Source organism: Trichechus manatus, unplaced genomic scaffold, assembly GCF_000243295.1.
Source record: "Trichechus manatus latirostris isolate Lorelei unplaced genomic scaffold, TriManLat1.0 scaffold00049, whole genome shotgun sequence".
Classification (NCBI taxonomy): domain Eukaryota; kingdom Metazoa; phylum Chordata; class Mammalia; order Sirenia; family Trichechidae; genus Trichechus; species Trichechus manatus.
In genome coordinates, this window is record NW_004443985.1 from 6131715 (window position 1) to 6145824 (window position 14110).

Below are 14110 nucleotides of genomic sequence, written 5' to 3' on the forward strand. Positions count from 1 at the left end.
GTTTTGCATTTTCGTGCTCAATCAAATATTATCCCCTATCAGCTAATAATCACTGGACATCATTTGTCTGTCTTAGTTGAGGATTTTCTCATACTGTGTAACAGGGTAACTAGGTGTGTAGTGAAGGAAAGCAATGTAAGTTAAAAACGATGCAGAGAGATACTTGGCTGATATTTAGGAGTTCATTTTAAAGGATTTTGACTTTATAGTGGTGGCAGGACATCTGGGAGGGGAAAAAGAGAAGGTAATCAATGGCAGGTACTTTGAATCCATTTCAGTAGGAATTGTTTTCCAGGTGCACTGCATCAGCACAGAATTTACTCCCCGGAAGCACGGGGGTGAAAAGGGAGTGCCTTTTAGGATCCAGGTTGACACCTTTAAGCAGAATGAGAATGGGGAATACACGGATCATCTGCACTCAGCTAGCTGCCAAATCAAAGTGTTTAAGGTAAGAGATGGAAACCAGACCTTGTTTCCCTTGTGTATCTGTGTGCTGTCTTCAGCCAGGTGATGAATTAACCTGCTTTGTTTGAAGCCTAAGGGAGCAGACAGGAAACAAAAAACCGACCGAGAGAAGATGGAGAAGAGAGCTGCCCATGAGAAGGAGAAGTACCAGCCGTCCTACGACACCACCATCCTCACGGAGGTAACGTGCAGGGGCCGTGTGGGTGTGGGAGATGAGCAGCGGCCTGCAGGAAGAGTCGCTGCAGAGGGCTAGGGGAAGACGGTGGGGGTAGACAGACACAGGGTTTTTGGTGCAGTGGGTGGGGAAATATCTAAATTTGGGGGTTTTCGTAGGTGAGCTCCTGGGTGGGATCTTAAATGAAGATGTTGAAATCCCAAATCAGGTCTCAGAAACAGACCTTAAAAACTTTGAAGTTGTCAAGAGATGAAGTCGGGACCTAGAAGGTCTGCTTTCTGTCACTGCTGGGGTGTTGCGTTCTCTTCCCCTCAGAACCCTGCCGGTCATGCATTTGTTTAACTGGACTGCAGGGACTGAAATAGGTATTAGGTCTTTCTTTGTATAATGAAAAGACATTGATCCCAATCTTTGGTGTTTGTCCAGATGAGGCTTGAGCCTATAATTGAAGATGCAGTTGAACATGAGCAGAAAAAGTCCAGCAAGCGGACTTTGCCAGCAGACTACGGTGATTCTCTGGCAAAGCGAGGCAGTGTAAGGGACTTCTGCTTCTCTTTTCATTGTGCAAGAAACCTTGTGCAGTGTTAGATATAGGACCGACATCCACGAAAAGTAAAGCCAAATCTGTTTTTGATGTCCTTGTCTTGATTTAATTTGCTTTTGTTTAGACTTACTGCTTTCTGTTTGTTCCTCACTGAGGAAAATTTCCTAAATCTAACACTTTTAAAGCAAAGCAAATCATTGTTGGCCATATTGGGTGGTTTGGGAGGGAAAAAAAACGACACCCGCAGATGTGTGTTCTCGCCCTGTCTCCTCCCTTCCCCCTCCCTCCCTCGTCCTCCTTCAGACACTGAAGTGCTGAGATTAATTGAAAATACTTCCTTTAGTGACGCAGTTAACCATTTCTGTGTAGTTGAAGAAGGTGTTGCTTCCTCGTGTGTACAGCTGACAAAGTCCGTTCACACTTGGGGAACTGAGGGCAGCAAGCTTGACATAAACGTGTACAGTGCTTTGTGTCCCATTTCTCTGTATGCGGTAAAAGAATGTGTGTCTGTCTGCGTCTAAAAGCCCGGTCGGCAGCACTGGTAGAGAAGAGCCTTGGCCTGCATTAGCGTTTCCTCTTGGCATCTGCATTGTGATTGCTGCTTCACGCCAGAGCAGGGCGCCCCGCCACACAGCCAGGCAGCTTTGTTGGGACGATCGCGGCCCATGTCTGTCTCCTGGCTCGGTTCTTCCAGCTAACAGTCCACAAGGACTGCCCTGGCCGGCTGACGTAGATCAGCCTGTACTGACAGCAAATGTTAACCCAGCGCGTCAGAGCTTTTAAACTAATGTCATCCTGCGTATTAATGGCGACATTATTCGCCGTCGCAGCGTTTGCGTAGCGAGATGGACTGGTTACTCTCGTGGTATTTCCGGGATTATCTGTGGACTGTGAAAGTCACTATCACAAGAACCTCATTCCCAAGTCAAAGTGGCCAGTGAAAACGTTTGAAGTGCCTCTGGATGTATGCAGTCACACTGCTGAAGCTGAAAACGCACGCATCTGAGTGCAGGGGGGCCCGCGCTGGCGGTTTCTTTGGTTGGGCTTTTTTTCCATTCAGATCACAGGCTGTACGGAACAGCTGTGTACTCCTTTCCCAGAATGCACCCCTCTCTGATTTTGTATTTCTACCCCTTCTGATTTTTCAGCTCAAGACTCCCAGATGATAGTTGTTAGTATACCTTTTGGAGAGATCTTTGTAGCTCAGATCACTTTCCTCTCCTGTTACAAACCATTCAACCAGTTTAAAAAATGGGCTCTAGTAATTCATAGATGAAAAAACCAGTTCCAGCCCGCCACTAACCTGAAGACGGTAGCGTTGTTGTGGGTACGTCTTCAGTGATTGCTGACTCGGGTAAAGCACGCAGAACGCCGGCGGCTCACTGGCCTTGGGATTCCACATCTTCCTAGTGAGTTGCTTGTTGCCCTCGGCTGTCTGTGGTTTGGTTAAGATGCTTCTAGACGTAGCTAGGGGTCATCCTGCAAACCTGTTGTTAAGAAAGCAAGGTATGAATTGATCTCTTAAAAAAGAAAGGCCACGGCACTTGGTATATTTTGTATATTCCTTCAAATGCCTACAAAAGAGGTCCAGTTTTTCTTGTAGTTCTTGGGTAGTTCCAGTCAGCTTTCAGTACAAAGGGATGCCCAGACTTAAAGACTCTTCGTTACAGTCTAAGAGCTGCTGTGTGGAGTGGCCCCACGTTGAAAAGTCAGTACTGCTGGCTCCTGGGAGTCAGCGCGTGCAGTAAAACCCCTGCTGTGTCTGTGGAGCTCTGCCGCCAAGCTGTGCTTTGCTGACAGTAACCAGGGCTGATGGCTGCTCAGCCCGAGGTGGGCCAGCACTGCCTGATGGAGTCCAGGCCAGGTACTGCTAGAGCCTTCATGAATTGTAGATTGTTCTTAGGGGCACAAGGCACCGCACCATGGCAGACCTTTAGAGACAAGGAAGAATGACAAGATAAAAGAAACATTGTGAAAATTTCCTGGTATGCTTTCACCCTCGAGTTGAGACTGCAAAAGAGACCTGTAAGATAGGACACAGGCAGGGTTGGGCGTTTCATTCAACCTGGCCAGTGAAGAGCATAGACTCCGTTATTTCTAAAAGTGGAAGCCTGCCAATGGTACTGGTTTTCAGTGAACACCACTAGGTCTCCAGCGCTCAGTGAATTGAGTCTCATGTTTATTGGGAAGGTTTTAGATGTCAGAACTTTAACAGCTGTGGCCTTCTGCTAAAAGAAGCAACAAGGTATAAAGTGAAATAGATGTGTTTCTGGAGTTTCAGTCAACTTGGTTTCTCTATCTTACTCTGCCATACTAACTGGAAGCTGTTTGGTGGCTTCATTTCCTCAGTTAAACAGCTGGCAGTAATTACTGAAGCAAATTGGAGGAGAGTTGATATTTTTAGTATTAAAAGGTTTATATTATTTAGATGTGTTATGCTGCGTTGTAATATTTTGTATCTGGCTGGGATGGATTAGAAGGAAAATCTTCCTGGTTGTAGAGATGACTGAATGAATCACACCCGTAAGTGACTAAATTTGCCAGTTGGCTCAGTGGGTCTTGGGTTCCTCAAACTGTAAGCTGAGGGGATGCTTACTTTGTAAGATGGGAAGAAAACCAAAGGCCCTAGTTTAAAAAGAATGGGCCTTGTTGTAGAAACATCATTTATGGTGACAGATACGGCCTGCAGTAAGTTTGCCAAAGCTGTCCAACCAGATTCGATTTTTTTTTTCCTTTATAGTCAGCTAATAGTATTTGAAACAATAAATCTGCAATTGTTTTCCCCATTTCTGAGGGGATACATAATTGGGTAATTGTAAAGAATGTTATGGTTCCAGGATTGCTATTTTATTTTCCTTGTATCTGTGCTCCTGGTGGGTGTCAGACACGTGTGGTTAAACCCCTGTGCGCCAGGAGAGGCTTGGTTCTGGCCTGGTACGTCCTTCACACTTGGTCTCGACAATTTTGGAAAAGGATATACTTTCTCATGCATTTTTAGGTTCAAATCTAAAAGTTTTCACTGTAAGTTTAAATAGTTGCAAAGGAGGTAATTTTCTGGCATATTGAAACTTGTCTTTACATTTTCAGTTGAAACAATCACATCACTCTTTGAAATGTCTCCTCTGGAATCTAAATACCATGCACTCTGATACCCGCCATCTTTCATTTAAAAACTCTTTAGCAATCCACAATTGTACTTGGCTCTTCTTGATTTTATGTTTCCATTTCACTACTCTCACATAATTTCATCCTAATGTGCGTATTTTTATGCCTGAAGGTCTTTTAATGATCACCCTAACACTTTACAACAAACTTACAGAAATTGAAATCTAATTTTTAAAGTTTCTGTGACCATATGGCTCTTAACTCAGCTGAGAAATGTAACACCTAGCATTATTAGTAGTACCAATTTATCAAAACAAAAATCATGAACATTTGATGAATAATTATTAAATATAAAAATTGAAATTTACTATAAATGTATCTTGAATAAGACAGGCTGGAACATAAATTCCTCATTATTATTTCTTTTTTTTAAATAGACGTGAGAAACCTTGTTTTTATGAATAAGTAGATGGGGAAGAGTTATTTCAGCAGTATCGTTCAAGTTTTTGAACTCCTTTTGAGTTATCTGCTCAGATTCGGATGATTTATTTATTTTGTTTAATGATCTAGTAGATAATTTAGTATATACCAGCTAACAGCTCAGTTTAGGTCCTCCCTGAATTTTGTTGAAAGCAAAGAAATTGAAGACCACCTGACTTACAGAAGGTTATTTTCAGTCATCAGGGTCATGCACTTTCTCACTGTTCTCATGTCTTTGAGTGGTCTTCTGCTTGGCTTTTGGGAGAGTTGCATACCCCAGGGCCATGGTGAGATGCCATGCCTTTCTTGTATAAAATGGGAAGAGGGTCATTATGGAAGGGGACCCTGGAAGCCGAGGGCCTTCTTTGGGGAAGAGCTTTTGAAGAGTGCCTGTGGTGTGAAATGGGGCCCCTGCATACCTTGGCTGAAGACTGCTCCCCGAGACCCCCCTGGCCTGCTCAGCATGCTTTTGACTTTGGCTCTTCAATGTCTTTGTATCTTTGCTCTAAATCTGGTTGGAATTTTGCCTTGAGCTGAAAAATATCTCAGTTCACAGTGCCCGTCTAGCAAAGAGAGATAGAGGCAGGCAGTATCTTACACAGCTGACGTATTTGGATGCTGGGCTGATTGTGGATCAGTCAATAGAGAGAGAGAGAGGCAGGTAGTATCTTACACAGCTGACGTATCGGATGCTGGGCCTGATCGGAGATCAGTCAGTAGAGAGAGAGAGGCAGGCAGCATCTTACACAGCTGACGTATTTGGATGTTGTGGATCAGTCAATAGAGAGAGAGAGGCAGGCAGTATCTTACACAGCTGACGTATTTCGATGCTGGGCCTGACTGATGGATCAGTCAATAGAGAAATAGAGGCAGGCAGTATCTTACACAGCTGACGTATTGCATGCTGGGCCCGATCATGGATGAGTTGATAGAGAGAGAGAGGCAGGCAGTATCTTACAGCTGACGTATTGGATGCTGGGCCTGATCGTGGATCAGTCGGTAGAGAGATAGAGGCAGGCAGCATCTTACACAGCTGACATATTTGATGCTGGGCCTGACTGATGGATCAGCTGATAGAGAAATAGAGGCAGGCAGTATCTTACACAGCTGACGTATCGGATGCTGGGCCTGACTGTGGATCAGTCGATAGAGAGAGGCAGGGAGCATCTTACTCAGCTGACATAGTTGATGCTGGGCCTGCAGTCTTACCTGGGGGTTACTAATGTTAGGAAGCAGACGATGAACACGGGCACCGTGCGGCTGCTTTTGGGGGACGAAGGCAAGTTGATGGGATGAGGGGACACCAGGTGGGACAGAGCCACTGTCTGTCAAATGTTGGCTTATGACTCTCTTCTCGTCTCTGCTGCCTTAAACCTTGGTGGGGACCTTTTTGGGAGCTGAGATTTCACTAAGATTCTGGTCCAGGGGGTGAAAGTTTCTGAAAGCAAGTTGTATGAAAGTATCTGTTTAAAATGCCTTTCTAGACGTTTGCTGCTGTTACCACTTCAGGTCCTCTCTAAGCTTATCAGTGTCTAGCTGCACACAGCAGGTACAATTTTTCTCTGCCACACAGAAGTAAACTTGACGTGTTTTCTGAGGTTGCTTGATGAGCATCCAGTATCTTGCATTTTATAATCTTGCATTTGGCCAGACTAGAGAGTGAATAACAAAAATATTTCTTCCACAAACCTTAACAGCATTTCACTAACTCCCTTCTGTTTCTGTCCTTAGTGTTCTCCGTGGCCCGATACCCCCACCGCCTACGTGAATAACAGTCCTTCCGCAGCACCCACTTTCACTCCCCCCCCGCCGAGCACCTGCAGTGTCCCAGACAGGTATCTGGTTTGTGTAGTTGTGGGGATAAGGCTGGCTGATGCTCATGCTCTGTGACTTCCCTTTCTCTTAATTTACAGCACCCTCTTTTTGGTACAGCTGAAGTATGTAAAACCAAAAAAACCAAACCTGTTGCCATCGAGTCGATTCTGACTCGTAGTGACCCTACAGGACAGAGCAGAACTGCCCCGTAGGGTTTGCAAGGAGTAACTGGTGGATTTGCACTGCTGACCTTTTGGTTATCAGCCGTGCTCTTAACCACTGTGCCACCAGGGCTCCGTAGCTGAAGTGTACCTCAGTTTCAGAGGAGAATCCTTGTCTTTCTTCGCCTGCCAGCCTTTTTGCTCCAGTCCCGTGTGCCTCACGCATTCACAACTGTGGTGATTGGAGAAAAGCGGGCATTTTGAAGATAGAGCCAGCATATATTCTTTGTGAGGTAAAATCAACATTAGTGGGGCTCATGGGTAAAGAGAGAAGGACAGTCAGCATAATAAACCTGAGGGATTGAGGTACAGGTGCTAAGAAAGGAGGCTGTGCCCAGTAGCCAGGAAGCGGCCGTGTTCCCTGTGGAGTTGTTTTTCATTTTCATTTTCCCTTCAGAAACAGGGATAGTGGTGCAGGTTGGTTTCTTTTGTTCTCTGGAATTTCACTCTCTTTAATCATGGATGTATGGATTAGCTGAAGGAATAACTTTTATTTTTTGGCTTAGGATCATTATACTCTTTTCTTGTAGTTCATTATCAGAGTAGTTTTTTTTTACAGTTATTTTCAGTTGTTTATCTTATCTGATTTCTCATATTTTTTTCCAAATAAAACAAATGAGTTTCTTTCATTTTCCTGGCACCCCCGGAGATAAGTCAGAGGGGCGCTTTGCCTCCCAAAACCGGGGTTCTTACTGCAGGCACAGACTGAGATGTGAGTCCTCAGTCTGCTGACCTCCCCATCACAGGGACCCTGGCCAGCCGCGCCTCCTCCTTGCTTCCACATCACGGCTCTCTCGCACAGTATTGTCTTACGTTTAATCTCCCCACTTCAGTAGCCTCTAACGTCTTGATTTAAAAATATATATCATAAAAATCATCCTTTCCTTTCTTCTCTCTTTTCCCAGCAATTCTTCTTCCCCAAATCATCAGGGAGATGGCGTTTCGCAGGCCTCTGCTGAAGTGAGTATCTTTTTCCTGACCTCTCAGCTGCTCTCAGGCCCCCTGCATCTGCAGAGTCTTATAGGGCCTCTTGTCATTGTGGGTTGCTGAGCAGTCAGCCCTGTGCTCCTCTGGGGTGTTTTTCACTTCAGAACTAGAGGATTTCTGTGTTTTGTTCGCATGTTCTTCTTCTTATAATGTGCCAGAGACTTAGGTTGAATAATTTCTTCTATTTTTTTTTTTTTTTTTAAAACAGCAACTTCAGCCTTCCGCCACAATTCAGGAAACACAGCAGTGGCTGCTCAAAAATCGCTTCTCTTCCTACACGAGACTGTTCTCCAATTTTTCAGGTCTGTCTCTGTGTGTGTGTTTTGTTGGCCTGTTTATTTGTGCTTTTCTTAACCTTTAGATTTTTTTTTTTTTTTAACTTTGAAATTACAGATTGACAGGAAGGTACACAGAAACGCGCAGGGAGGTCTGTGTCCTGTCCCCCACCCTGGTCCCCCAGTGCTACCGTCTAGCGTATCTGTTGTACCCTGTCAGCACTAGGAAGGTGACATGGTACAATCTAGATTTTACCAACTAAATGTTCTGACGCGCCTCTGACTATCTCCAGGGGTGCCAGGAAAATGAAAGACATTAATTTTAGTCGGAAAATGTGTTCATTTATGTGTGTGTGTAGTTCTGTGCAATTTTTTTTCATTTTATTAACTTTTAATTTTGAAATAATTAATAGTTTTGCAGGAAGTTGCAAAGATAGTACAGAGAAGCCCTCTCTACCTATCACTCAGTTTCTCGCAGTGAGATTACATCCTACATAATTATTATGTGAAATTAACCTTGATACAGGGTGCGTCTGGATCATTTTATCACGTGTAGATTCATATAACCACCCCCACAAAATACAAAACTATTCCATCACCTAAAGATGTCCCTTCTGTCACCCTTGTATAATTACACCTACATCTCTCCCCCACCATCCCCAACTCCTTGTAACCACTAGTCTGTTCTCTATCTCTGCAATCTTGTCTTTTCCAGGATGCGACATAAATGGAGTCCTACAGTCTGTCACTTTCTGAGTTTGGTGTGTATCACTTAGCGCAGCGCCCTTGAGATTCATCTAAGTTGTGTATACCCATAGTTTGTTCCTTTTACAGCCGAGTCCTGTCCATAATGTGGGTATACTCAGGATTTTTCTGTGCTCCAGTTTCAGTTTTTTCTTGCAGAGTAAGCTAATGGAGCATTAGGTGGAATTTCAGAAGGGACCAAGCGGTGCCTCTCTCAGTGCCACCATAGAAAAGCTGTTTAGAGGGACAGTAAGAGATAACACCAGGCAGGGCGGACAGCAGAGGCAGCACTTCACAGACGTAGCTGGCCCTGGGCCCTGTCCCCACAGAACACTTACTAACATGTCCTCGAAGCACATCCTGAGACACTCTGGGCCCCAGGACTGTGGCGGTTAGCTTCCTTTGCCTGCTGTGCTGTGGGGCCAAAAGAATGCAGCTTGAGCTCTTTAAAAGGACAGAGCATATCTGTGTCCATACTTGGCCTTAAGGAAGCTTGATTTCACGAAGAATATGGCTTCCTATTATGTTGGCCACTTCTTGCAGTGTTTATGCAATATTACAGTTAAAGTACCAGATGCAGGTCATTTGCTAGCTGGGTCCCACATATTTTTATGATTAAGTAAGGGCTTTTATGTGTGAAAAACTAGAATCTGTAAAATTTCAGTGGGGGCATGTGTGTGTTGAACCCTTATAGGGAAGGCAGATGAAAAGCATAGCACACAGAAAAAGCTGACGGTTGGTACTGAGGGTGGCTCCAGGCTACTCCTGTCAACATAGGGAGGGGACGTGTTCCCATTGTCGTAGGGGGGACATGTGTTTCTGTCTGGACAGTGTTGAGCGGTTGTCACTGAGCAGTGGTCTCCATGGTCCCACCCTTTCTCCTCACCCTGTGAGCTTCCTCTGGGGTTGTCAAATCCATGGACGCAGTGCTGACAATAGAACAGTGAGGCGGAGGGGGGTTCTTGCCCTGTCCTTGTGGGCACTCACATTTCAGGAAGGAAGGGTATCTGTCCATGTCTGTATGGGTGAAGGATGCACACACCCACGTCTTCAGGGTGCGTGTGGTGGGCCATGGTGGAGAGATGAGAGAGCCTCTCTCCTTCCTGACTCCATCAGTGTTCGTGGGAGATGGACTTCTTTGCTCTTTTTTTCTCTTACAAACTACAGTTATTAGGCGTTCACATTTGAACCCTTAAAGAACGCCGTTATTACATATGTGAGGAGGTATTTATCATATGGAAATCATGCCTTAATCTCAAAGGGTGTCTTGGTTTCCCCAGCACACTGCATCACGAATGTTAAAAAAAGGGTAAAAGAAAAGGTTAACATAAAACGTGGAGAGCGGAGTGTGATGGACCCCACATGACCACCCCCTGCTTCAGAGATGACCACACTTCGGTTGGTCTCACTCTCCGCCACGCCTGCTCCCCTGTTTCTGTTTCTTCTAAAGTAACTCTAGACACCGTGTGGTTTCCACTCACAGGGAGGTCTTCAAGAATAATGTGCAGTTCTCTGCGGTTGAAGCTAATACCAATCAGCTTTCACACAAAGACTGGCTGTCGTGACAGCTGCGATGTTGCAGGGTGACTTCACGTTGCGTTTCACAGCATAAAGGGGCCTAGTTCTGGCTTTGCCAGCTGTAGTTGTGCGACTTTGGGCAAGTCCCCGAGGTTCTGAACTTCCATTTCTTTTTTTTTTTCTTGTAAAATAAAATATTGACTGGTCTGGGTGATTACAGTTTAGTAATCTGGAGTCACAATCATGCTTATCCACACACCCACAGCCCAGCCACAGAACAGGGTAGGCAGTGAAATCCTTTGTTGGGAACAGACAGTTCTTTGGGTCCTGCCTGTTGACCCGACCTAGCAGCCTCTGCTCTAAGCTCCTTCTTGATACAGGGAGAGAGAGGCAGCATTTTCACTGGTTATGAGGGACAGGCATGTGTGTATGTGTGTATGTGTTTATGTTGTTCATGTGTGTGTATGTCCAGGACATCTGAGATGGTTGTGAAGGACAGTTAGTTAATGATACGAATACAGAGGCCAGTACAACAGCCAATTCTGATAGTTGTTCTTCCATTTCTTTGAGCAAAATCTCTTTGCTGTTTCTCCAGGTGCCGACTTACTAAAACTGACAAAAGAGGATTTAGTACAAATTTGTGGTGCAGCCGATGGAATTCGGCTCTATAATGCACTGAAGTCAAGGTAAATTACTGTGTTTAAAAGCAGTTGTTTTGCATGAAATAAGAATGTACCTTTCTTGGCACGGGGAGTTCGGGCAGGATGTCATTCCACGCTGGGCTGGCGTGTGGCCATGTTGGGCTGGCGTGTGCCTGTGTGTGCTGTAGCGCACTGGCAGTGCCATGCTCACGAGGAGACTTGTGTGTACACCTTCAGGCAGGCCCAGATACGATGCAGGCACTGTTAGGGTCCGAGGTGGACTGTAAGACTGGTACGCATGCACATGGGCTGGACTCAGTTCTTGAAGACTGGGTTTGTTGCCAAGAAAACAAAACTTCTCATTTAGGTGAGCCCTACAGAATCTGTGGTTTTCAAGGTCGTAGCTACTAAACTGTTACTAAAAATGTAAACTTCCAATTGTGAATTACAGCGATAGAACTGTAAACTGCTGGCTTTTCAGATCCCTTTACTGTCTTGCTGTTTCTAGATTTGTGGTGTCAGAGTTCCATTAAAATTGAATCTTACTAATTTTCAGTTGCTGACTTAATCTTGAAACTTAAATTTACCAGCATCTGACAGACCATCTCAATGGTTTAGAGTCTGGATCATCAGATTAGACCACCTGGGATAGTTGGTGTGAGGTGTGTGGTTTTTATATTCTCATTAGTAAATCACTTTGTGAGGTGACCTAACGTTGTCACGTTCTCCTAAGGAATTAGGTTGTTTGTACCTGCTGTGAGGCAGCATTCTCTAGGCTCATGAATGCATCTTCTGTTTGCAGGTCAGTTAGGCCCCGCTTAACCATCTATGTCTGCCAGGAGCAGCTGGGCAGCACACCGCTGCTCGGGCAGCAGCAGGCTGCAGGCAGTGGAGGCGAGAATGGCAGTGGGACACCCTACGGTGGGTATCGAGGGCCGCTCAACTTCCTGTCGCTCCATGTCTGAGACACTGAGGGGCGGAAATGAGCAGGACCTGAGAGGGGCGCCGGCAGGTTTCTTGCAGCAGGCTGGGCCCGGTTGCTGCTGCAGGTGCACCTCGACAGCGGGGAGGCCGCGGCTCTAGGAGAAGAGGGATCAACAGCCCCCTCGGTCATTCCAGCCACACTCGTGTCTCGTGTGTGTGCTCTTCATGTCAGAAATAGCAAAGGCTGGCTTGAGTGTTTTGGGGTTTTGCTCTGGCTTTTTTTTTTTTTTTCCCTTTAAATCTCAGATTTACTGAAATGATGGATGTGATACTGACAGCTTGACCAGAAAGCCTGAGGGTTTTTCTTTTTCCCCATTTCACTGACTGGGGAAAACACACGTCTTCTTAAAATGTCACATCTGTGCAAAGACGCACCTGTGTGACAGTACTGGGCGTGTGGACTTAGCGCAGAGACGACCACACGTATCCTGAGCTGGCAGCACGGTGGGCCTGTGTGAGAAATCTGGTGCGTGTTCTGGCGTCACTGGAAATACGTTCTGTGTGATTTTCCATCTGAGTGCGGGAGAGCCTCTCATCATGAGAGTTCTCCTTAATGATCGTATAATACAGCGCTGGGTTAGGGGAGAGAGGGTTAGGGGAGAGAAAGCATCCTGGCCCCTCCCCCTCTTCTAAATATAGTCCTTTAAAAACAAAAAGAGCCAAAAAACTTTTTTTAAGTATTTGTTTTCTCATTTGTAATGTGGATACATGGTAAGATCTCCCTCCTCCCACGTTCTGCAGTAGGATGAGGGTGATGTGCCTGGAACTTTGCAGGGAAAGATGGGTTACAGAACTCCAAGAGGCAGTTGTTTGCTCTAATAATGGGCAGAAAGGAGGGATTGCAAATACTATGTGATTTTGAATTTTACTCAGAATTTATAAGGAAACATCACTGTTTTGAACTTTCCCATTTGGAAATATGTTGTCTGCATTCAAAATTCATATTTTGAATTTTGACGACTAAGAATACAAGTTGTTAGTTTTCTTATGATATCTTTTATATTCTTGTTTTGAATTGTTTTTTTGTCGGGGGAGGGTACAGATGGCTTTTATTTCTTAGGATAAATTCTCGGTAGTAGGATTACTGAATCAACAGCTATGACCCTTGTAGGGTTATTTTTATATACTGCTAGAAATACATGTCATTTTTGAAAACAGCTTTCTTCCGGTGTAATTTACACACTGTAAAATCCTCCCAGAGTTTTGCAGCCATTATCACAATCTACTTTTAGTTCTGTTGCCTCCCAAGAGATCCCCGTGCCCGTTTACAGTCAATTCTTTTTGAATACATGAAACTCCATGTTCATTGCAGGAAAATTTAAATATAGATAAAATTTAAAACCTCAAATCATTGAATACAGAGATTGCTGTTAATGTTTATTAAATTGTGCATAAGCATAGATATTCAGTGTATTCTTACATTTCAAAAGAGATGGAGAGTTGGGGAGATTTGAGGGCAGGAAGATGGGAAAGTGTTAGTTTTCATTTTTATCTCATTGATTTTTGTTCTTTGAAAGGTGTGATCTTCCTGTAGATCAGGTACAAACAAATCAAAGGTTACTGTTAAAATGCTGTTCTTATTTTTTATTTCAGTTTATCATGCTATCTACTTGGAGGAAATGCTTGCCTCAGAAGTCGCTCGAAAACTTGCGTTGGTGTTTAATATTCCTTTGCAGCAAATTAACCACGTTTACAGACAGGGTCCCACTGGTATCCACATTCTTGTTAGCGATCAGGTAAATAGAATGCCCTTCCACTCGGCCCTGGTATTTACACTGATTATTTCCTTTTATACATACCATTGTAGAACTACAGAGGAATTTTGTGAACTCTTGCAAATACTCCCGAAAGTCCTTTTCAAAGAGTTAAGGATCAAAACTTTGAAGGGTTCATAACCAACAGCTTCAAGCATCCTAGCGATATGAGGAGTACAAGTCAAGGGAAACTGTGGCCCGCTAAACCCCCATTGGAAAATTCAGATGCACCTTGGGGGATTCTGCTCCAGGCTTGGGCCTGATTGATGTCGCGAGGCATTGGGATGTGTTCTCCTTTTACCATTATTGGATGACTAGTTTTAAAACACGTGTAAGATTAGAAGTCCAGTTTTCCCCTCCAATGGTTAATGACAAGCAAGTAATAGAGAAGCACTTTTATGA

At 44.6% G+C, this 14110-nt stretch overlaps 1 protein-coding gene across 4 annotated transcripts in view; it reads left to right on the plus strand.

Annotated features, from left to right (window-relative positions):
* UBP1 (upstream binding protein 1) overlaps positions 1-14110 on the plus strand; it is a 52198-nt gene that overhangs the window by 27700 nt on the left and 10388 nt on the right. For 2 of the 4 annotated variants that reach the window (XM_023732239.1, XM_004377341.2), the window contains 9 exons: positions 296-448; positions 536-646; positions 1067-1174; positions 6501-6604; positions 7711-7765; positions 8001-8094; positions 10925-11015; positions 11773-11891; positions 13548-13690. In XM_023732239.1, the coding sequence (XP_023588007.1) occupies positions 296-448; positions 536-646; positions 1067-1174; positions 6501-6604; positions 7711-7765; positions 8001-8094; positions 10925-11015; positions 11773-11891; positions 13548-13690 (978 nt within the window). The remainder of the gene's footprint in view (positions 1-295; positions 449-535; positions 647-1066; positions 1175-6500; positions 6605-7710; positions 7766-8000; positions 8095-10924; positions 11016-11772; positions 11892-13547; positions 13691-14110) is intronic. The other 2 variants (XM_023732240.1, XM_004377342.2) reach the window with 1 other exon arrangement.